The sequence below is a fragment of the Lytechinus variegatus genome, chromosome 2, assembly GCF_018143015.1.
Source record: "Lytechinus variegatus isolate NC3 chromosome 2, Lvar_3.0, whole genome shotgun sequence".
Taxonomy (NCBI): domain Eukaryota; kingdom Metazoa; phylum Echinodermata; class Echinoidea; order Temnopleuroida; family Toxopneustidae; genus Lytechinus; species Lytechinus variegatus.
The window spans coordinates 77,845,466-77,871,575 of record NC_054741.1 but is presented as its reverse complement, the minus strand read 5'-3'; the positions used below and the strand labels follow the sequence as shown (position 1 = coordinate 77,871,575).

Genomic DNA, 26,110 nt, shown 5'->3' with positions numbered 1-26,110 from the left:
TTTTACGGTGTCCTACAATTTTTTTTTTAAATATACCGGTACCATCCTCTATTTAGTCGTTCTGCATTTTGCCCTTGTCAACTGCTGCTTTTACTTTCCCGAAACATTGTAATTTTCCCTTATTTGAATAATATAACCTCTGTTAACGCAACAAAAGTAACATGACAGTGAGTCACAAATCAATTTAAGTTGTAATAACGTCCTCTCATTGATGGATTTTCAATGTAAAAAATGAAATGCCCATTTAGCACTTACAGTGCTTGTATAGTGACTGCACTACGAGTGCTGATTTTCTAGTTCAAATTTAAACTAAAAATCAAAACTCGTAGTGCAGTCACTATACAAGCACTTCATTTTTTACAGTGTTCACCAATGTTATTCTGCTATATTTACGACTAACTTTTTGTCAGGGTGAACTTCCCCTTTAAGAGCCACTTTTTTCGTATCGTAATTAAGATGCTTCTGTTGTATTGTGTAGATGCGAGGAACTTCTGAAATTATTACATGTATGTTGATTTTTTTTCTGTTTTTATTATTGCAAATCAAAATAAATCACAAAATTTACAAATGATTATTAGGTGATTGCAAATCACATAAACACAGGTTAGTTACACAAAAAAGACAAAATAACAACCATAATAATAATAAAACAAAACCTACCCACTTATCCTCCCCACCCCCTAGAATAGGAATGTGGCAAAGTGATTTTTTTTTCCGGAGAGGAGCATCGAAATATTGATGGAACTGACACACGATCTTTGATCTATAATATTCAGATTATTGCAGTATAAATAAAGTATTGGCTTAGTGTGTTTTCAGTCCATAAAATGATAAATTACAGTCTGTTTTAATTATGCTTTTTTTTTCTTCAGTCACATGTACTTATCATTATGGTGCATGGGGCTGTGCCTCCAGTATATATTGGGTAGGCCTAAAGATGCTCCATGAGGGTAATTATGTGTCCAACCAATATTGGACATTGTTATTTATCCAGTGTGATGAAAATTTCGCCCATTGTAAATTAATTGCTGCTTATTTTCTAACCTTACTGGACAACATGCTTCCCACATTGGGTAAAATATTGCCCAAAATTGGTTGCACATTTACCCTCGTGCTGGTTAAATTTCAACCAACTCTACAGGGCCATGTACCTTAATACAGTGGCGTCCCGAGGGTTATGGCATTTTGGGGGGCACCAGAAAATTTTTGAGCCACTAAGTGAGCGCGCGAAGCGCGCTCAGTCGCCAGATATATATACTGACCTAATCGAGACATTTTAAGGACATTGCCATTAAACGGATATGAATATCACTGATCAAAATTAACGCGAGTGCGTAGCGCGAGCTGAATTTTTTTTTATATTTAAACCTGAAAAAGGACATTCTATGGATTTTTTTGTAATCATAATACGTACCTGTTTCGCTAAACAAACAATGCGAGCGCAAAGCGCGAGCTGAATTTTTTGTATATATTGACCCCAAACAAGGGACATTTTTACCATAGTCATCTAATGCGAGTGCCAATTAAGCGCTTGCTGATTTTGTTAGAATTATTTCTTAACACATGAAGCACTTGTTATCTTGATTAACATACCCATCTCACTAATCAAATAATGTTGCGAAGTGCGGGATGAAAGTTCAGGAAATTCAGACCTGAAGAGCGGCATTCTAAGGCTTGTTGTAAGAATTCACTAAGATCATACGTATTTCACTGTCCAGATGATGCGAGCGCGAAGCGCAAGCTGAAATTTTGTTATATTCAGATCAGAAAAAGGGACATTTTAAGGACTGATTTTAGGAATTCATGAAGAGCAGACATATCTCACAAATCCACTAGTGCGAACGGAAGCACGGACAGGAAATGTTTTATATTAAGACCTTAACATGAGGGCAGTCACTTTATGTAGTCCTAAAAAAAGAAGCACATGACACTACATGAAACGATAATAACTCGAATTGCGAGGAAAAATATTTGGTGTATATTGACTTGATTTGACAACGTCACATCTCTCAAATATACTTGAAAAGTATAGTATTCCGAAAATTATTTGATCTATTATTTATCTAGTTAAACAGACAATACGAGCACCAGGAATAATGAAGACATATAGGCCCCGAGCAAATTATGTTTTATTAAGTTATGAAATTTTTTAAAAATGTAATATACAATAGCATGACATAATTATGACGATAACATAATGAACAATAGTTCAATATATATCATGGTCAATAAACTACGTTTATGTTGGAGTATAGTTTTTATATTGCTTTTTTTTCAGAAGTCATCCTGGGAAAATATCTGGAGCCCATTTCATAAATCTTGTTATTGCATTATAAGAATTCACAATAACACTTACTATAAAATTATACTAAAATCATTCGGTTTGATTGGCTGATAATGAACTTGTTATAGAAAGTGTGCATAATGAAACAGGATCCAAAATACCTCGCTTTTCAAAATCGCAAATAATTTTGTGTGAATAGAATGACTATGAAAGTCTTATAGATAGCAAACGTAATATCGGCTTGTATCATCACATCGTAATTCGGGTTATCGCATCTGGTTGGGCAATCGCAAAACCCAACAATTCGAGAAAAGGGCCCTCTAAATTCCCGATGATTTGGATCCAGTTTACCCAACCCTTTGTTTTGGGCTTACAATCTTCACCAAACATTCATATATTTGATTGAAATTTTCACAAAGCGTCGGGTAAACTGGACCCGACCATTCACCAAAATGAAACTGGTTTTGGATCTGGCATCTCCCTCAAATTTCAATATAAAAATCAAATTTCAAAAAAACTAAATGAAGTTTCAAGCAACTCGGGTTGTGTTACGCTTTACCTGGAGAGGGCGCTAACTATTGCATCGTTTTCATGCTCACATATTATTATGCCTGTGATAGTATATGACAGATGCCTTTTCACAGACTATAAAGATGCTGCATCTAGGCCCATTACTGAATATTTAGTCCTATTGCAATCTATTATTTTCAATGCCCATATTGTATATAAGTCGAGATATTTAATTCATGTATATGTGAAGCGCATTGAAACTTTTTGTATTATGCGCTATAGAAATGTATATTATTATATTATTGTCGGCTTATTATAGGAGTTGCATTCAAACTTAGCTCAAATTACCGGGTCAGGCCCGGGGGGGGGGGGTTGCACTTCCAGGCGCGCCGGAACACTTTCATTTCTTTTTTTTTTTGGGGGGGGTGGCAAAATCCCAAAGGGGGCACAATATTTTTGACAGCAGGAGATACCGAAGCGATCGAGCGGGAGAAGGTGTGGGACCCCCACGGTAAGGACTTTGTAAAAATGGAGTATAAAAGTTGCGTTTTAAGAGCATTTGAAATTAAATTTCTTGAGAATTAAACATAGAATTCACTACGAAAGACTACTCAATTAATGAGAACCTATGAAATCCACGCGCAAAACGATCGTTTCGGAATGTGGTTTTCATGTCTGATCAGTTAAATTACGTATTACGCTTATATTGACTCAAATAACCAGAAATTACATTTTTCATGGAATATACTTTCAGAAACATTTATTTACGTACATTTACATACAAGGACGACGCGAGAGAGCACAATCATAAGTTTTAATTCCTGTCAGAACAAGGAGTGTATAGCGGAAGAAGCTTAAGAACAGAAACAAAAGAAATTCTAATTTCTTTTGAAATTCAAAATGTCATACTATTCTTACGGGGCAGACGTCGATAAGCACTTAAATCCTCATTCTATATGCAAATCATTTTTGACATCAGCATTGGAGATAGTCCCTGATTATCCATGCATGGGCAATACGTTTCATATTTTGTAACTGGAGGATAAAGAATAACGACAAGCTTAATTGTCTAAAAATTAAAAACTTTTCCGAAAATCATTAAAGTTTAAAACATTACTCGATTTATGTGTTTCCTTTTGCCTGTTTTGTATGGATGGGAAGCACTTTTGGATGACTCCTTCAAATCTTCCTTTTTCTTTAATATTTTCTGAGGAAAATGTGACCATAACTAGGAAATGATGAATATCAATTTCCAGGAAATATTCATTTGTAAATAATCATGAACTGATTAACAAACTACCGCAGTTCATAATGTACATTTTTTATAACATTATTTAGAAGAAAACAATTACATTCCAATAGCGGATGCGGTTGACGGTACACCATGTGGAGTTTTCGAAAAAGTGGATAGAGGAAGAAGTGAAATTGATAGGGGAGGACTCGTGGACAGTTGATAATCGAGTATTTTTTTTGTTTAAAGGATAAATCCATAATGTATTGTTCGAAATAGATATGAAATGAAATACTCCGAAAATTTGCTTTGCTCAATTGATCGTGGGCCCGGCAGCCGCTGTGCAACGCCAGATCGGCGAGGCTCTATCCCTTTAATCATTGAACGCCAATCAGGGTAGCAGCAACTCCCATCTTTTAACGTCTTTTTGGTCTAACGCGGCCCCGGGTTTGAACCCCCGACCTCCCGGTTGTGAGACGGACGCTCTACCAACTGAGCCAACACACCGTTATGAGCGTAATCCTGAAAAAAAAGACAGTAAACCAGAAAAGGTTGAAGAGGCTTGAGTAGTTGATAGATGATAGTCCAGGATAGGCCCCATAGAAAATTGACCAAACCTTGCTTTTTTATGTATACAATATTTTTTTATGGTTTCTTGTCAATTCGAGGGTGCTGATTACGAATCTGGATGATGCCACTCGTGTAAACTTGAGCATTTTCCGCAAATTGGCAAAATCCAATATGGCCGCCAAAATATGCAAATTACCCATGAAAATCATAAAATTGTCCGCACATTGGCTGCGAAATGCATGAAATTGTGTGGCAGGAGTGAAAAACAATCTTAAAAAATAATTTTTGACCAAATATTTATTTTCCTGATATTCAAAATGGCCGCCATAGGCCATTGTATATCATGTACAATATGTATATCATGTACAATATGAATAGGGAAAACTAATTTTCACAAAAATGAGCACTAAACTGCGAAAATCGCGATGTATGAACGAAGTAATATATGCAAATCATCATTACTAAGATATATTATTTATTATGTCAAATATGGGAACCTTGCTGTATTTTGATATCTAAAATAGCCGCCACTGGCCCAAAGAGTATTATGTACAATGGAAATGGCCGGGGCCCAAAAAATGACAAGATTGAGCATTAAAATGCATATTATTAGGATAAACAAGTGGAATACTGACTAAAAACATCATTGTAAATATGACATTTATGTGATAAATGCTGTATTTTGAAATTCAAAATGGCCGCCAAAGCCCCTATATTCATCATGTAAAATGCGAATGGAGAAACTAATTTTCACACGAGTAAGAATCATAAAATGCATGTAATTGTGATCTATGAGTAAAATATTGTCTGACAACATGTTTTATAGCAAGACATCATTTCTTTTGCATGAGATAAAAACTGTATTATGAAATTGAAAATGGCCCCTATAGGCCCTATCTACAATGTGAATTGGGACATATGATTTTGGGCTTATGTCGAAAGGGTGGGTGCTGTCGCGCTAGGGTGCGTCAACGCGAACGCGAAGATTCGTCCAAAGCCCCCCCCCCCCCGGTTTGGCCGAAAGGGTGCATTGGGAGCGTTAGGGTGCGTCAGTAAGATAACACATCCAAACGGCATAACTGGGGGGGGGGGGGCTTTGGACGAATCTTCGCGTTCGCGTTGACGCACCCTAGCGCGACAGCACCCACCCTTTCGACATAAGCCATGATTTTGCAAGAATTTGGATATGCTTGACTATGACATCCATAATCCTGTTGTATGAGTAAAACGTTATTTGGAAACATTTTTTAATCATCACATTTCTTCTTCCATATAGGTGATAAATACTGTATTTTGACATTCAAAGTAACCTCTACAAGCCCTAACTAAATAATGTAACATGCAAACAGGGAAACTAATTTTCACAACAGTCAGAATCATAAAATGCATATAACTGTGATGTACGAGTAAAGATATTGTCTTAAACATAATTTCTAACTAAATTCATCACATATTGGTCGTGAACATGGTGGAGGTAATGCTGTACTTTGAAATCCAAAATGGCTGCCATAGGTCCTAAAATTATTGTGTACATTGTAACATGGGACATATAATTTTGACAGAATTTGGCTTTGCTTGACTCTAAATATTGCATAAAATTGTGAATTGTGATGTAAGTGTGAATTATTGTCTAAAACCATAGTTTCTAACGAGATATTATCATAATGTTGTGTAATTAAAGTTAGTGATAAATGCTACATTTTAACATTGAAAATGGCCACCGTAGGCACTTATCGTATAATATACAATTTGGGTGGAGACAAATAATGTTCACAAAAAGGCCATATGGCAGACATTTTGAATGTTGAAATACAGTATTTATCACCTAAAGTACATAAAATATGACATATTTTGTTATAAATTATGTTTTCAGACAACATTCCACTCATACATCACCATTTGACCAAGCAAAGCCAAATTCTGTTGAAATTATTTGTTCCCATTCACATTGTGCATCAGTGGCGTAACGTGGGTCACGGCATTGGGGGGGGGGGGGGCACCAGCAAAAATTTAGGGTCACTTAGGGAGCGCGCTCAGTTGTCAGGTATACTGACCTAATAGAGATAAGGACATGCAGTGCCATCAAACGGATATGTATCTCACTGATTAAATAATGCGAGCGCGAAGCGCGAGCTGAAAATTTTTGATATTGAGGGCTAATAATTGACATTATAAGCGAATTGTTTTGTAATCATGATACTTAATTGTCTCGCTAAACAAACAATGCGAGCGCGAAGCGCGAGCTAAAATTTTTGTATATACTGACCCTAAACAAGGAAATTTTAAGGATTATATTTTAGAATCCATTAAGAGTATAAATATCTCACCATAGTCATCTAATGCTATTGCCATCCTTTGCTGATTTTGTTAGAATTACATCTAAACACAGTCATGAAGCACCTTTTGTAGTCATGTAATCATGATTATCATACGCATCTTACTAATCAAATACTGCAAGCGCAAAAGCGCGAGCTGAAAATTTAGGAAATATAGACCTGAAGAGGGGCATTCTAAGGGTTGTTTGTAGGAATTCTCTAAGACCCTACGTATTTGACTAACCAAATGATGCGAGCGCGAAGCGCGAGCTGAAATATTTGTATATATTGACCACAAACATGGATATTTTAAGGACTATAGTTACGAATCCATTAAGTCAGAGTATACATATCTCACCATAGTCATCTAATGCGAGTGCCAAGCACTTGCTGATTTTGTTAGAATTACATCAAAACACATGGAGCACTTTTTGAAGTCATTGTAATCATGATTATTATACGCATCTCACTAATGAAATACTGCGAGCGCGAAGCTCGAGCTGAAAATCTAGGAAATTCAGACATGAAGAGGGGCATTCCAAGGCTTGTTTGTAGGAATTCACTAAGACCCCACGTATTTCACTAACCAAATGATGCGAGCGCGAAGCGCGAGCTAAAATTTTTTGATATTCAGATCAGAAAAATTGACATTTTAAGGACTGATTTTAGGAGTTCATGAAGAGCAGAAATCTCACCAATCCAAAAATGCAAACGTTAGCACGGACAGGAAAATGTTATATTAAGACCTTAAAATAGGGCAATCACTTTAAGTGGTTATGAAAAAGAAGAATATATCACTACTTAAAACAATAATAACTCTAATTGCGAGGAAATATATGATTTTGTTGTATATTGATTTGAAAACGGGAGGCTTTAATACAGCAGGTCTATATATCTCGTTAAAAAGTCTATGCGAGCACCAGGAACAATGAAGACACAATTAAGCAAATAATGTTTCATAAAGTTGTGAAAAAATGCTTCTTATGTTATATAACATAATATAATATAACACTATGATAAACAACAATTTCTTCTTTCCCCCACTACGTTTCTCTTCCTTTTTCCCTATTTTTCTCCTTTCCCCCGTTTTTTTTTTTTTTTTTTTTTTTTTTTTGGCCAGCCGATTGGGGGGGCACGTGCCCCCCCATGCCCCCCGTAGTTACGCCACTGTTGTGCATAATACTGACTGTAGCGGCCATTTTGACTTTAAAATAACCGTATTTCTCACCTAACTGGCAGAATAAATGATATATCTTAATAGAAATTATGCTTTCAGACAATATTTTACTCATAGATCACTACGTGTATTTATGGTGCTAACTCCTGTGAATATTGGTTTCTCACTTTGCATTGTACATAACTGATATATACAGTTAATGTCGATGGCGGCCATTTTGAAAGTCGAAATACAGTATTTAACACAAACTTGAAACCTGAATGATATATTTCGTTAGAAAATACGTATTTAGACAGTATCCAATTGACTTATCACATATAATATGCATTAAATAGCGCTCACTCTTGTGATTCCTTTTCTCCCATTTCTCATTGTGCATAATACTTTTAGGGTATTTGGCAGCCATTTTGGATATCAAAATACAACATTCACCACATACATGGCATATTAATAATATATTTCGTTAATAATTATGTTTATAGTCAGTATTCCACCAGTTTAATCTTCATAATAAGCATTTTAGTGATCTCTCTTGTGAATGTTTTGGCCCCCATTGCCATTGTACGCAGTACTGTTTGGGCCAGTGGCGGCTATTTTAGATATCAAAATACAGCAATGTTCCCATATATGACATTATAAATGATATTTCTCGTTAATAATGATGATTTGCATATATTACTTCGTTCATACATCGCGATTTTTTTTGCAGTTTAGTGCTTATTTTTGTGAAAATTAGTTTTCCATATTCATATTGTACATGATAGTGTATACAATGGCCTATGGCGGCCATTTTGAATATCAGGAAAATAAATATTTTGTCAAAAATTATTTTTCAAGATTGTATTTCACTCCTGCCACACAATTTCATGTAGTCACAGCCAATATACGGACAATTTTATGATTTTCATGGGTAATTTGCATATTTTGGCGGCCATATTGGATTTTGCCAATTTGCGGAAAATGCTCAAGGTAACACGAGTGGCATCATCCAGATTCGTAATCAGCACCCTCGAATTGACAACCATCAAAAAATGTTGTAAAAAACAAGGTTATGCCTCTTCTATCCTGGACTATGAGTTCTCCTGCTCTGCACTCCATTCGCCGACTCAAGCTAGCATCTTCTCATTTCTCCAATAATCCCACTACTCAAGCCTCTTTAACCTTTTCTGTTTTACAGTCATTTTTAGAACTACACACATTTTCAAGAAATATTACTCTAGGACCTACTCTCAATCTTTCAATTTTTCGGCTATCAATTTTACTTCTTCCTCATCTAATTACGTTGCTCGAGTAAGCGTTTACGCGCGTTAGTGATATCGGGTCCGGTCCCGGGGTCCGGTCTGAACGTTTCTGGGCGACCGCGCGTTTGTTAGCCGACACAGCCAGCATGCATTGGTGAACCCTAATTTGCCATTTGGTTTTAGTCTGAAATTATCACACTGTATTAAGATGGAAAAGGGGCTTATCAAAGGTTTGTTTCACAGAGGGACATGTTCGTCAAAAGACGCGAGGCTTACTATGATATGTAATTGCCCCGTCAGGAGCGATTTTTTTTTCATTTTTAACAATGGAAATGACAATTTTTAGGCCGAAAAGTGCCTTCATCGTTTACTTTTATCCTTCAATAATTCATATTTTTTTTCTACTTTTAGGGGGGGGGGGGCAAAATCTCGTATTTAACACAATGCGAGCGCGAAGTGCGAACTTAAATTTTCAATGCTGACCTGAAAAGGGACATGGTTTGCAGTAAATAAATGGGAGGATCTAGCGATATTTGTTTTAAAAATATATATTCACTATTCAAAATCATGAACAGGGTGCGGAGGTATACCTCGCTTAAAAGAAAGCAATGAAAACTGCATTATCGACTTGAAGACGGGATATATAAGCCCCATATAATAATCTTGAACAGATTTCTTTTTTTTGGGGGGGGGTGGGGGGCAGCCGGTTAGATTCAGGCCCCCTCCCCTGAATCGCCTATGATTCCTCCCAGGCCATGCCACGGTAGGGTCAATTATGTAAAAATGGAGTAGGCCCTATAATCAAAATTCGCGTCTATAGCTCAAAGGAGTATAATTATAAAATCTAATCGTTATACTAACAAGTATATAGGCCAACGCACAGAGCGATCGAGCGCTTCAGAAAATACCCCAGTTTTTAAGTGTAACCAACGACAGATTCAACACGCATTGGGGAGCATGCACTGTCATTTTGCCATTCGGTTTTAGTCTGAAATGTATTCATTACAAGGTATACAAACCGTCGTCGCACTTTTTGACCAATCCAATATATTCTTTTAAATTGCAATATTACTTACAAGAAAAGAAAAAAAAAATGAAAGGATTTACCAAAGGTATGTTTCACCAGAGAATAGGGCATACTCGTCGACAGACGCGATAAAATTTACTTATCGATGTAGTAATTTCTTTGGCAGCTCATACAGAAGCTATAAGAGTAACTTGCCCAGGGAAAATGATTTTTTTTAAATTTTCCCCTTATGAAATTAACAATTTTAGACAAGTGCCTACATAGTTTATTTCGTATAGAGGCATATTGTGGAGAGGGGGGGGGAGCAAAATTCGTTTTGCTCAATTTTTGTGTGTGTGTGTGTGGGGGGGGGGTGCCCCCTCTGTTCAGCAGCTCTCGGCGTGCTTGTTTCTGTTTTGTTTTTACTGGTCCAAAATTATGGAATTCCTTTTCAAAGGATAATATACAATGTAATTAAATACAAAATTTCAAAGGAAAACTAATTCATATTAGATTATCGCTTTTTTTCACAAAGAAATGTAATTCAAAACTTAATATGTAAATATGATTAATTTCTCTTTGTATATAATCATTTTATGATTTCTGTATACAGTATATACTGATTCATTTAATTTCATTGTTATTCATTAAGTTTTATTTGTTATTCATTATTTCTTTATTTACTATTCATTTATTCATTATTCATTATCAATTGTTTATTTCTTTATTTTATCTTATTTTTTTATTAATAAAAATAATGTACTTATGAAAGGGGCCCTCACCCTACAAGCTCTGCTTTTTAGTTGGCCTACTTCTCTTTCGATTTCATAGTATTATTGTATTATAAAAATGATTTAAATGTTATATTTTGTAAATATGTATAATGAACTATCATTGTAAATGTAAAAAGATTGAAAGAGAAAATAAATGAATTGAATTGAAAAATTGAATTGAATATATATAATGTTTATATTACATAGAAGAAATTGAAATTGAATTGAACTTCGGGAAGCAGAAGCAGTTAGTCAGTGGCATTTCTATTGCCCTCACTCGTTTTGAGAAATGAATTTAAAAAAATAGAAGAGGAGTTCACACTTTAGTCATAATGTGAACCCGACTTTTCTAGTAACTTGTCGGCAAGGCGAATTTACACTAATTATGCCATGTTTGAGGCAGTGTACAGGTCACAATTGACGTCACTAGCCAACGATCAGCCTAGCCCCTTAGCGACACGGCACAATATCGCCAGCTCTCGCCCGTTCAGCTCGGGTCGACTCATATTACTCTATGCATAGCGACCCCATAATGCGACCCGCGTAGGCTGAACAGCCGCTACAATCAGGCTACAATCGAATCGTACACGTACCATATACCAGGGTTCGGATGGGGATTCGTGTATGCAATATCGTTACCACCACTAGACCGGCATATAGTGTGTAGAGGTACGAAGCCAGGAAGTTCTGGGCTAAGTTAGACGCTGGGCAGAAACCGCCTTGGTTTGTAGGGAAAGTACCGGTACACAGCACCATCATGGCAGAGTGAGAGGACTAAAATCAAGGGATTCTTGGTCTTCAACATCGTGCCATACCTGCCGACTGGATTGTAATTTCGGAAATCTCAAATAGACCCTCGCCTCGGCTTCGCAATTTACCTCTCGCTCGTTGGGGCTGAACGCAGAAGCACTGCTAGCTAGCTGTGTATAATCGGAAAAATTCCCATCGCGATCGCTGCAAAGGAGAGCTCCATTGATTGGTGTGTGCGATTCGGAGTGTGTGGTGACCCCGTAGCTGCTCGCAACACATTGCATATTCTACGTACGTGGGAATAATTGCGATTGTGATCGACGACATTTACGGAGGCCGTTTCCTCAACTGTTTTCCGTCCTGCAGATTTGACGACTTTTCTCTCAGTCGACAAATTATTGGATTAAGATGGCGGATTTAGAAGCCGTTTTGGCAGATGTGAGCTACCTTATGGCAATGGAGAAGAGTAAATCTACTCCGGCTGCCAGGGCAAGCAAGAAGCTCGTTCTCCCCGATCCAAGGTAAACAAACCGAAGTTATAACACACATGGGTTTATATGAAGACGTGATGTTTACCGGTATAATGAAAAAAAAAACCTCACACACATGGAGGAGGGGGGGGGGGGGGGGGTAAACTCCTGTAAGAAAATAAGTGTCAGAAACAATGCTAATGATGCTAAGCTTAAAAAGGAGTGATACTAATCATTTTGCTAGTTTTTTACAAAATTAATTATCCAATTTATCGAAATCTTAACTTTTCTTTAGGAAATCCTAGACCGTAAGTTATTTAATTAGCAGCAAATATACGTGTATTGACTATTGTAGATGATTTTGTCAATATTAACATTGCTATCATTGCTTTTGACAGCAGTTGCACAATAATTGGGCTGATATGCAAGCCATACAATTCATTTTTTTTCAAACTTTAGCTACACATGTATCCGTTTCTGTTTCTATACAATTAATTTTTTTTTAAAGTCTGAACAAGTGGGTACTTATAGGTCTACATTTTGCCATGCTACTTCTTTTAAAGAGTGATAGGGATTGTGTGAGACCCTATGAAGTTGCTGCTGGTGACAGCAGTTGGTTGTGAACACACCATTGAAATGCAATGAATGACTGGTGCTGTGGGTTTTCATCCCACCGCTGCCACCAGATATGTGACCCATGCCTAGAGTTCACATCACATGATTGCCATCATGCATGTGAATCCATTCCTGTAAAATTCATTGACTGGTGGTGTGAATTTACTCTTCCTATGCCTCTGCTGCCAATACCTCCATCTACAGGTACATGAATCCACCCCATTGAAATGCAATGACTGATGGTGTGAGTAAAGGCCTGGTCCCACTGGCCGACGGACAAAAAACATATTTGTATTAAATGGATACAGTGGACAAGCAAAGTTTTGGGGTGGCTCCATCCGCTCCAGACGATGGACAAAATGGGCGAACAATGAAGTCACAGTGGACGGATGCTCGAAAGAGTGTATGAAACACGTACATTATGCAAATAGTACACAACAGATACGTCTCCTAACAGATTGCAAGATTCTGTTCCGATTTACATCCTCTCTGGATCTGTAAGTGCAATGGGATCAAGCCTATAGTGGGTTTGTTTCTCACTGCTGCAACCAATATGCAGACTACTAGTAACATTAATGAAGTGCAATGATTGGTGGCTTGGCTTTACATCCTACATCATCAAGAGACAATACCATTAAAATCCAATGATTGGTGGTGTGAGCTTGCACCACCCAAATGTACTGTAAGCTAAATATTTTTACGAATTGCTGGAGTCCCGACATGTTTGCAGGTTGTTGAATTGGCGATCGGAACTCGGAAGATGTACCAAACACTTCCACAGCGTTTCAGAGAAGCAAATAATTGTGCAAAACATCTACAAAAATATGCTCCTCAAAGTCCCAATGCCAACTTGTATTTTGTAGTATATCCCTGCAAAGAGCAGTGATTCACTTTTTTTGTACCTTTAAATCTGAAAATTCATCATATTACAGTTTGATCTGTAAAAGCAATCCTTGGAAGTTGTGTTTTGTTAGATTCATTTAAAAAAAGTTGTTTTAAGTGCAAAAAAAATAGAATTCTGTGAACAGAATCTTACATGTCTAAAAGCTTGGGTCATGTGACCTATGAATATTAATGAGTTTGCAAATCGCTGCCAATATACATGTACCTGTCTATAGAGTCACACAGATTAAATAAAAAAAATCATAGAAAATACATTGTAATATTACAGTGAGTGAATAAATATTGATGAAATTATGCTTGGAAATAATTTAGGCTCTGATTTTGTTTGATATATAAAAAGTGAAATTCTAGCAAACTATTAAAGTTACTTTTCAACCTTATTTTTTGGATATGAATACACGTAGGTGCATATCTCAATTCTTTCACCACTCAGCATGTTTGCAATAGCAAAGCTTTGCTGTTTGGGACATTGGCACAAGTTACTAAATATTTTCGCGCGTTGCGGCCAATCAGCATTTTGCGAAAATAAAAGCTGATACTGTATACCACCAGGTACATGTGATCCACACCAGTGTAATATAATGACTGGTGGTATGGGTTTTTCATCTCACTGCTGCCACCAGATATGAACCAGACCTGGATTTATCACAAATTCACACCCTTGCCATCATGTACATGTATGCAAATCCATACCCCTAAAATTCAAATATTAGTGGTGTGGGTTCACACTTCTCATGCCATTGATGCCATGATGTACAGGTGCATGTACATGGGAATCCATGCCAGTGACTGATGGTTTGCGTTCGCTGTTCACATATCACTGCAGCCACCCATGTTTGTGCACCTGTACTAGTGAGGTTCAATCCCACTACTGCCACCATGTAGGTATACTGTATGAACTAATGTGATTGAAGTACAATTACAAGTGGCTTGGCTTCTTGTCAGACTACATACTATACAGTAACAGTATTAAGAACCAATTCCATAGAAATGCAATGACTGATGGTGTGATTACCACTAGGTACTGTACTTGTACAAGTAGAGTATGTGAATCCAATCCATGTAATGACTGGTTGACAATGGTCTTGGTGTGGACTGTGGATTGGGATTTCATGGTGGGACTCGGACCTAGTGGCTAGTGCCCACACCATTGAAAATGCTGTGACTGTAGCTGGTGGGATGAGTTTGCATCTCATATTAACACAACGTATGTGAACCTGTCATACATGTTTACCATCAAAATGCAATGACAGAATGAGTTTGTACATCAACCCCATTATTGCCACCAGTTTCAATCCAGATGCTGTTTAAATTCAATGGCTAGTGGTGTGGGGTTCACATACAGGGCCTCCAGGTACATGTGAACACATGGTTCGGAATGGCTGGCGCCATGGTGGTGTGAGCTCACATCCCACTGCTGCCACTGGGTACAGGTACCTGAGCCCATGTCATCAAAATGCAAAGACTGGTTGCTTTAAGTTGCGTTGTATTCATACCAAGAACCCATGCCATTCAAATGAGATGACTGATGGGTGGGTTTGCGCTCCGTTTTGGCAAAAAAAGTACAGTGTATAACTATATAGCATCCAAATGTGATGGCTGGTCTGGTGGGATGGGTTCCATGCACACCAGTTCTGACAATAGTATTATGACCCAATGTCCCAATCTATATAAATGCAATGACTGAAGGAGGGGAGGGGGATTGCGTCACATATTGATACAAGGTAAGTGAACCTATTACATCAAAATGCACTGACTGGTGGTGTGGGTTACATGTGGCACCCAACTGCTGACACCTGGTACAGGTTTGTGAACTCACACCATGGAAATGCATCCCAATTTTGCTACCAGTAATAGGTACGTATGCCATTGGAGTTCTTGACTGATGGTGTGAGACTGAGTTTACAATGTTCTTACACAGGTACGTGAGTGTGAAGTTGTGAACACATGCCACTGAAATGGAATGGCTGGTGGCGTTAAAGGGGAAGTTCACCCTGAAGAAAAGTTTGTTGTAAAAATAGCAGAAAAAATAATAAAGAATATTGGTGAAGGTTTGAGGAAAATCCGTTAAAGATTAAGAAAGTTATTAGAATTCAAAGTTTTGGATTTGTGACGTCATATGCGAGCAGCATTCCTACATAGCGAATGGTAAAAAATCAATGAATTTCAAATTTTGTACGGTTCCTGATAACTTTATTTTGTTTTCTATTTATGATCGGGTGTGAAATGATTTGTCTATTGATATACAAAAGGCACAGTAAAAAACATTTTCAATTTTCTGAGAAAATGACATTTCATATATTTTTTACCATTCGCCTTGTAGGAATGCTGCTCGCATATGACGTCACAAATTCAAAACTTTGAATTCTAATAACTTTCTTAATCATTGACGGATTTTCCTCAAACCTTCACCAATATTTTTTATTATTTTTTCTGCTATTTTTACAACAAACTTTTCTTCAGGGTGAACTTCCCCTTTAACTCACATCCCACTGCTGCTACCAGGTACATGTACAGGCTCCTGAGCCCATGCCATTGAAATGCAATAACCTGAATTGTCTTCACATCCTACCTATCAAGAACCTCTGCCATTGTAATGTAATGACTGGTGATGTGGGTTCACAACCCACGCTGGTCACTCACTAACCACCAAGTCATCGAATCTATTGAAATGTCCTGAATGGCTGTGTAGTGGTACAGATAGTGAATCCACACCAGTGAAATGAGCAGTGGTGTGCTTTCACAACTTCTTACTGTCATAAAAGAGATATGATCACTATCTATCTCCCTGCTTTCATGATTTCATCTCTTGATTACCATTCCCTCTTTGAGAGAGGGTCATGGGTTTGAATCCTCCATCGTGATTTAATTCCTTCAGCAAGAAAGTTTTCTATCTGTACATACTCAACTCAGGTGAGGTACAATCTCCCTGGTATGAATTCATTCTTTGAAATTCTGCTTGAACCAGTATGCATGATGACTAAGAACAAATACATGTATAGACTTATAATGAATTACATGTGGAAGTAGCTATAACTATTCATTGTTCAATATACATGTAATTCTACATAAGTTTTGATTGAAAGTTTTTGAGTACTGGTACCTGTTTCAGATGGAAAGTAGAATCATAATATGTCTTCTATATTATTGGCACTGGAAATGTGGAATAAATGCAAGTTCAGACTTATAACTGAGTGATCATAACACTGGTTACATTGATATTCCTGTAAACCTCCCAAAAAATAAATTTCATATAATATGTTAGTGGAAATATACATGAGTAACTTCTTTTTTTCTTCAAAATACAGTGTAAGAACAGTGATGTACAAATACTTGGAGGAAAGGAAAGAAATCACTTTTGAAAAGATCTTTGGACAAAAGCTTGGTGAGTAGAAGAATTCTAATATAATTACTGTCTGTATTCATGCCTTGTCATATTCTTGACAAATTACTAGTTACATGTAGTCAGTCATTTTAAATTTGATTTTGTGGTAGTTTATAGCTAATATCAGAATAGCTGGGTTTTATAATTATGCTTTTACTTGGGTGCCCGTAAAGCGTGCCTTTCGTTTCAGTAAATCCCACAAAAGTGCTTGTTACTATTCCAATTCATTTAAAATTATAATATAGGCTAACAAATAGTTTTAAATGAATTGGAATAGTGACATGCACTTTTGTGGGATTAACTGAAACTAAAGACCACTTTAAGGGCACCCAAGTACATGTAAACATAATTATAAAAACCAGCTACATGTGTAGGATTGATCCTTTTATCATTGAAAAAAAAAGACATTTTTATGTTTAATATACAAAAGAAGTAGAGTGTAGATTTTTTGGTCTCTCATTTACTTAATGATCAGGGTTTTTTTGAAAAAAAGGTAAAATAAGTGCCAATTTTTTTTTATTTTACATTTCAGGAATTTTCAGTTTTAATTTATCCAGGTTTTTATTCTTCACTACTCTACTTGTTCAAATCAACTTGCTAGCCTTTCTTTATCTGTTTCTTCTTATTTAAAAAACCATATACAGTAATATTCTAATGAGAAATATTTAAGTACTTTTAGATATGCATGACCGGTTGTTTTTATTCACATGAAGCAATTTTTGCTGTGTAATAGTGAGTTATTTAATTTCATTTTTTTTTCAAAAGTTGAATAGGTCAATTTCAAATGATAGGCTGGGAAGTTTTTCATTCACTTATACCCCTTTCATAAACCCAATTATGCGGCTAATAGCAGCATAATTTGGTCGTAAAATCGGAGGAGGACCAGAGTTATCCGCATTATTTTGATGCTGCTATTCGCACAATAGCAGCATCGGGACCAGATTTTGACTTTATGAATGCATTTCCAAATTATGCGGATAATTGCCATGGTGCGGTCATAAGGTCACCCTTTTCCAACACCTCCACATCGGAGGGGGCGTGTCCAGTTGTCATGACGATTATTCGCCTTTTTCAGGACAGGCGCTCGTAAAAATAGTGCGGATTATTTTCGGAGTTTGTGAACGCAATTTTTATTGAATTATCCCCATTACTCTTAGGTGGCTAATTGGAGGATGGGTTTATGAAAAGGGTATTAGAATGACGAATCAAATCTCTCAGATGGATTGACCTTCAAATGGCATTTTGGTGGCAAAGTTGTGTTTGATGGTCTACGTTCAAAGAGTGATAACCATACTTTTCTCCATTTTGGTTGATGAAATACTTAGTGCATTTCTTTATTACAATATTAAATTGAAATAAAGCATTCAGTGCCTTTATGGGAAAATGCAAATTTGACAGGAAATGGATCATTTCAATGTTCATGGCAGCTGTCTCATGAATTTGAGTTAAAGCTGCATTGTGGTACATATGAACGGCAGTATACATGTACTTCCTTGTTCTCTGTTCATATATTTTGTTCTATTTTCTGACCCAGAAATTCCATCTTTGAGTTGTTTTCAAACTAGTTCTAAAAATTTGCTTTAGAGTTGATATGAATGAAGTGGCATTTTATTTCTTTCAGTATTGAAACTTATTAAAAACTGAAAATAACTGTAGTTCATCATGGTCAAAGAAGCTTCACAAAAATGATCTATCCACTTTGAGAAAATGATGATTTTGGTACCGGTATATTTTGCAGTGGGGCACAGTCATGATACATGTACAGACATATCTATGTATATTTATGTTTATTTAATTTCCAGGAACACATAACATAATAACATAACAAATTGTCATATGAAACTTAACAATATATATACAATATACATAATAACATTAACAACAACCAATGCCTGGGGATTACCTAAAAGAAATAATAATTTCTGTATAAAGGCTCTCCTCATTGGTTGTTGTCATAAAATTCATACAAACACAATGGTCAGCATGTACGCGAAAAGAGTGTAATAAAAAGAAAGGAAAATATAAAAGGACAAGCCTAAGGCATTCGCCTGGAGACCATTAGATTATAACTGAAATCTTCAATATGCATTAATAATTGGGGGCATATCAAACAAAATATTACGTAAAGCATTTAAAAATGGCCAAACAGAAACATCAAGACATAAATCACAAGTAGAACGGGGGAGTGTATCCATAAAACGAGGGAACATATACAAGCATGTATACTTCAAACAATTGGTTCTAGCAAATTCATGAGTAAAAGTAAGAAAATGAGTCCTTCTAAAACTAGGCTTTGGTAAAATGGTACAAGGAATATCATTAAGGCAATGCAAACTCTTTACAACAAAACAAACAGAAAGATAAATCATTCTATTATATAAAGGCGGCAGGTCCAAAATAACTAAACGTTCATGATGATGATATGATAGAGAAATTGCCCTTTCGAAAGAAAAACAAAAACGAGTGAAGCGTCTTTGTACTGCTTCAAGTGATTGAATATGGTTCTTTTGGTAGGGCAACCAGACAGGGATGCCGTATTCTAAAATTGGGCGGCAAAGTGAACAAAATAATATAGACATAACAACTCTACATATAAATCCACATAATCTTGAACATTTAGTGACAACACTTCTTACATGATGAGTCCAACTAAGATCATAAGAAATGATAAAACCTAAATACTGATAAGTGTTGACTTTTTCAAGAAGTTGAGAATCTATATTATAAGTGACATTAATTAATTTTCTAGATCGGGTTATGTGCATTACTTTACATTTAGAAATGTTAAGGGACATGTGATTATTTTGACACCATAGAATGATATTGGATAGATCAGATGGTAAAATGGCAACATCAAATACATATACATATGGATATGTATTTGATGACCAGACATTGATAATTGAATTTTGAAATGGGCCTCATGGTAACTACACATGTAGCCAAGGAGTTAATACTCCTTGATGTAGCCGATATCGGATATGTGCATGTACATGTACTGTAAGAAAGAAGTAACCCCCCCTAGAGTGAGAGCAGACATACAGTACCTGTGTAGGCTTGCGCTTTGGGTCTACATTAAGGGATGGTCCAGGCTGGAGATAATTATATCTTAATAAATAGAGTAAAATTCACAAAGCAAAATGCTGAAAATTTGATCAAAATTGGATAACAAATAATGAAGTTATCGAATTTAAAATTTTTGAATTATTCCGATGAAACATGTCTTTATGAACATTCAGGTGGGCTGATAATGTCATATCCCCACATGTTCTTTTGTATTTTATGATATGAAATAAGGTTTCTTCAAAATTGTTCTACCAAGAACTAAAACAAGTGGATTGACAACTGATTAAGTGCATTACATGTACTTATTAATTGCCATTACTTATCTCATCATAATGGAGACACATCATTTACACATGTAAGAAAAATGAAACATCTATGATTTCATGTAATAACATAAAAAAAAGGAAAGTGGGGATGTGACATCATCAGGCATCAGCCCACCTAATGAATATTCATTGCGATGTGCACATAACTGTTTTCACAAAATATTGATAAACTTTAAAATTCAATAACTTCGTTATTTGTTATCCGATTTGATGAAATTGTCAGCATTTTGCTTTATGAATTTTGCTCTAAATTTCCAGCCTGGACCATCCCTTTAAAGTATTGTACCTTTTATTTTTAAAAGCTCATCATGGATAGCTCTGTTTCCTGATAGGTGTTTTGAACAACGCTCTGCCATTCTGTATGCTTGTTCAGTACTGGCTTGGTGTTGTACTGATATATTTGTGCACACTTTCCTGCTGCCAATTAATGTCCATGCCCTCTCCAGATCAAACTCTCTCTCCCACTCCCGATTCCTGATACATTTCTCTTACTGTCACGCGACCTGAAATGTAACATTGTGTGGGCGGAGGGAAGGAGAAAGTGGTGCTGTTTTTTAGTGCACATAATTTATGACTGTCCTGGTAAACATGGATTGGAGCTGCTGCATAGGACTTACCCAGCCAATATATTATGAAAAGCGGATTTCATTTTTGGAAAGCATCAGAAGACTAACGTGTGTACACTAGAGTTATAAAAAATTAAAATGGACAGTAGGTCTATAATAATATAAAGCGAGTCACAGTACACTGTAGATACCACAGAACCTGAGAATTGATACTGATTGAAATGTACAAATGTATAATAATTCATAATATGTAAATGTACATGTAGGTCAAATGTACTACGTGTAACATGTACAGAAAAGTTTGCAAAAAAGAGATTTTTTTTTCATGAAAGTAAGCATTGGTTTTTCTCCCAGAAAAGCATTTATTGTAAGTTCTTATAATTCTCCTTGATGTGTCATTATATACATTGTATGGACAATGATGTCTTTAAACTTTTATGGTGTGTATCAATGCTTAGGAAAGTCCCTGTGACTGACTTGCCCATACATGTACAGTGTATTTTTCAAATAGTGGCTGAGAAAAGACTAGCAGTCAAGGAAGAGAGTTGGCGGGACCAGGGTGAACGCGCAATCAGTGGCTTTAGTCACAAGGCTTTTTTTTTAATTCTGGTGGAGATGTGAATTAAAAGTGATAATGAAAATGCGCCAATTTGCAATGTCAATGTTGAAGACATCTTAGGATATGTGAACACTCGCTTCTTTGTTTTAAATTATACACTCTCTGATTGGCCCTGTTCTCCCTGGTAGCGGATTCAAGCTGGAAACAAGGGTTCAGAGTAAGGTTCCTAAAGGATCCATGGATGGCGAGTTAACCCAGATTTGAGTGATTACTACATGTAGTTTAACGGTATTAAAGTGATTGGTTAACATTGGTTTGACTTTTTAAGGTCACACTTGTCATCTGTGTCTGTGATATGTTACAAAAATGAAGCTCATAAAAAATTGCGATTGAAAATATTTATTTAGTGCTCCAAAATCGAAATATAAAGTGACCGGAAACACCATCTTAAGTACATCCCATACACTTATGTGTAGTATGTAGGCGTCTATAAGACACCTATTTACAAAATCAGGGTCTGCCTTGTAGTTTTAGCTTTTCATTCTCAATAATGGTTGTTTTCAGGGTTTATTAGTTCTAATGCATGCACTTGTTCACATGTTTCATCTTGGTTTGAGAATTTTTTTAAATCGGCTGCTCACAAAGTTAAACTATACCTTTAAAGGCATATAATGTACAGGGACTTGAGCTTTAGACTGGCTTTAAGCTGCTAAACCTGTGTGTATACATGTAGATGCATGTAAGTTCAGGTGTACAACCCCTCTTTGATTCTGTTGATGAAATGCGAATGCATTTAGGTCTTGTTTGTAAAATACATGTATTTGAATTCTGTGTAGGTTTATCCATAAGTGTATAAATAGTACTTCACACTAGAGCATGCTTATACAGAGAACAAGGTGTTTTTACACCTCCATTGATTGTAAAATGAAGTTCATTAACTCAATTGATTGATTTTATATTAAACAGTTGATAATTAGACCTTAAAATGCATGGAAAATATTGGAATTTGCATGTTATCCTAGCTGATACATGTAATTGGTTATGAAAAGGCAATACATTTTTCTTCATTTCTTTGAATTTTTCTCACCTTTTCCCTTTTTTCTCGCCCTTGGCAGATACATAATAGGTGGTTTCAGACCGCCTCGAAGTTCGCCAGTTCCAGGTATTCTCTGATCGGGAAATTTACCCCGATCAGAAAATACCAGGTATTTCGGTAATGTGAAAGCAAACTACGCGTAATTTCCCCGAAAGAAAATACCCGCTAAATAGTAGGTACTTGGCGAAATTACGAGAACTTTCGTGGGGATTTTTCCAAGGTCGCAGGTATTTTGGCGATGTGAAAGCAAATTACGGGAACTTTTATCCCAGCGTGTCGTTGGGCGCGGCGGCGTGGGTGGCTGCTGGGCTAGTGATTTTGAATCTCCCGCCTTGCCTGCTTATCAGACCACACTGCGCATGCTCGTAACTTCGGGAACTTATCCCGAAGGATGTGTTTCGGGGCGGTGTGAATGCAGGAATAATTAACGGGTATTTTTTAGCCTTAAAAAGTTCTCGTAATTTAACGGGGATTCTTGTGATCGAGGCGGTTTGAAACCACCTACTGATCACTTTTCAGAAGGTCAAATGATGTCATAGAGGCTGTTCTCACTACATGTATGTTCCTAAAACTAGTTTACTGGAAACTAGTTTAGTGCAAACTAGTTTAACGCGTAGTGAGAACGGTCAAAGCGGTCTTGGAAGCGATGTTCCAAACCAGTTTGGAAAACCACCTCGCGATGTAGTTTTCAAGATCGCTTAGCCTCGTTAAACTGGTTTTAGCGTAAGTGAGGACACAACCGTTCTTCGGGAAGCGATCTTCGCACATTTTGAGCGCGCTACTCCACACGACAGGTGTAGAATGCCATGCTGCGGTTTCGAATTTCGCGCGAAACGTGTCACCCCACAGAGAGCGTTTCCATAGCAATAAGAGCGCTTTACGTTTGAAAACCACTTTCGTGTGATCAAGTGGGAACGCTAGCTAAGCGATCTTCCAAGTGGTTTCCTGAATCGGTTCCCATTAAACTAGTTTTAGAAAGCGTAATGAGAACGGCCTCATATTCATCTTTTTTTTCTTCAAGTTTTTGTTCAAATTGCTCTTATATCTTTATTTCTACATAGATATTGTCTTAACACTTGGTACAAATAATCATTGCAGGGCTCGAATTAATCCAAGGCCATCCAAGGCCATGGCCTTAGATGCCCTCAGAAATGGCCTTGATGCCCTTTCAAATATTTGTAGACTTAAGGCCAAAATAACTGCCCTTTTTTGCTGTGGCCTTGGTGCCCTGCGGTAATCCAGTGCATGTGCCCCATTGAAAAGTGCATTTATTATTGATGCCCTTTTTTTGGTGGCCTTGGATGTCCCATAAAGTGAAAACTGCCTGCCCTTTCCCTTAAGTGCCCTTTTAAAAAATGGCCTTGCCCCTTTAAATTCTTAATTCGAGCCCTGTCATTGGGTAATACCACACTTGTATTCATGAGGATGATATGTGAAAGTTCATCAAGGGATAAAAATATGCATGTTTTATTCATCATGAAATTGAAATCAAATGAGACTTGTAGTTATTGAACCACCTTGTTATGATTTTATTATTCAATACTGTACTACCATTTCATACATGTAGTCTTTCCTTTTATCATTGTACCTGACATATTGTGAGTTGATATTTTTTCAATTGAGATTTAACAAATTGTATTTATGTTATGCTATGTTATGTTATTGTAAAGATAATTGAAATGCTAATGTAATGTGTTGTATGAACTACATGTAATAAGTTATGATAATATTCATTTAACAAAGATATAATCTATTTCTCTGAACATCAATGTTTTGTTTTTGTCATCTTTCAAAATTAGTTTATTTTATTGGCTTTGAAATAATGTGAAAATATTTTCATTTTATTAAGTTAACTTCTTAAAGGGGGGGGGGGCTTACAGGGGCTTTATTTATTCAAATATACTGTACTGTACATCAGACATCAGAGACTTCATGTACTATTACATTGTATCTGAAAGGTATCAAATGATTTTTTTTTTGGTCAGGTATATAAGATTGATTCATGTCAGTCTTTTCTTTTTACTTTTAACTTATAACAGGATATCTTTTGTTCAAAGACTACTGTGAGAATTGTGCAGATGTCCAAGTACAACAACTGCAGTTCTATGAAGCGGTAGGTACTACATTTAGCATGTAATTGTAACATTGAAAACACTCACCATTATTAGAAACAAATTTAGATATAAACACAAACCTACCCTGAACCCAACTTGGTCCAATTTCTTTGCAAGTTTGTAGAGTGGTGTGAATGTAAGTCAGAGAAGTGCAATTCGAAGTGTAAAATAAATGTCCCAAAATAAAATATTGAAACAAATGTTTGTTTCTAGACAGGGGTGTCAATCCATTTTTCATATGGGGGGGGGGGGCAGAATCATGAATCAATGTTCCAAAGGTGCTCTATCACAACCCATCCACATAGGCCTATATATATAAATTGACTCATGAGAAAGAGACACATATCACACTGAAAGATTATAATGCGACGAGCTGAAATTTTTCAGTATAGTGACCTGAAAACAGGAAAAAGTTACCTGTTTAGGACTGTTTGTACATGTAGGAACTCCTGAGGAGGATACATATCTCGCTTCACAGATGCGAGTGCCGAGAGCGAGCTGAAATTTCTTTATATTCTGACCTGAAAACTTGACATTCTAAGCAGTTTTGGTAACAATGGTTAAGATGGGTATCTAAGCGCTCAATCTGAAAAAAATGACAGTTTATAAATGGACGTCTTTATTACGCGAAGCACAAGCTTAAAATGTTAACATTCCACTCTGAAAAACAGACATTTTGAGCACAATTTTGAATTAGGAACGAATTGTGTATCTCATTCTCGGTTGCTGATAGCTGTGTAACATTTACAATCTTATTTTATTTTTTGCACATCTGGAATTATTGGGGGGGGCAAAACGATATGTTTCACCATCCAATATTTTCATTGGTGGGGCAATCGCCCCCCCAACCCCCCAAAGATTGACACCTCTGTTTCTAGACCACTTTAAAATCATAAAGTACCAGCAAAATCTAAATTAAGTAAGGTCTCAGACTAACCAAAAGTGGTCAGGAACTTCAAACCTGCTTTGTGACTGATCCTGGTCTAATCTAGCACAGATTGTGGAGAGACAGTTTACATCTTCCTATCCCTGTTAATAGGGATCTAGAGTCTAGACCACACTATAGTGCAAGTCACATCACAATCACCTCCACAGAGATTGCTTGCACCCTTTGTAGCAAAGAAGTGCACTGCACATGTAGCTACATGCAGGA

At 36.6% G+C, this 26,110-nt stretch overlaps 1 protein-coding gene across 1 annotated transcript in view; it reads left to right on the top strand.

Moving 5' to 3' along the window:
* Positions 1-11,526: 11,526 nt before the first annotated feature.
* Positions 11,527-26,110, top strand: part of LOC121409142 (beta-adrenergic receptor kinase 2-like) — a 106,043-nt gene continuing 91,459 nt past the window's right edge. The window contains exons 1-3 of the mRNA XM_041600976.1: positions 11,527-12,378; positions 17,154-17,230; positions 24,883-24,956. Coding sequence (XP_041456910.1) covers positions 12,266-12,378; positions 17,154-17,230; positions 24,883-24,956 — 264 coding nt within the window. The 5' untranslated portion in view covers positions 11,527-12,265. The remainder of the gene's footprint in view (positions 12,379-17,153; positions 17,231-24,882; positions 24,957-26,110) is intronic.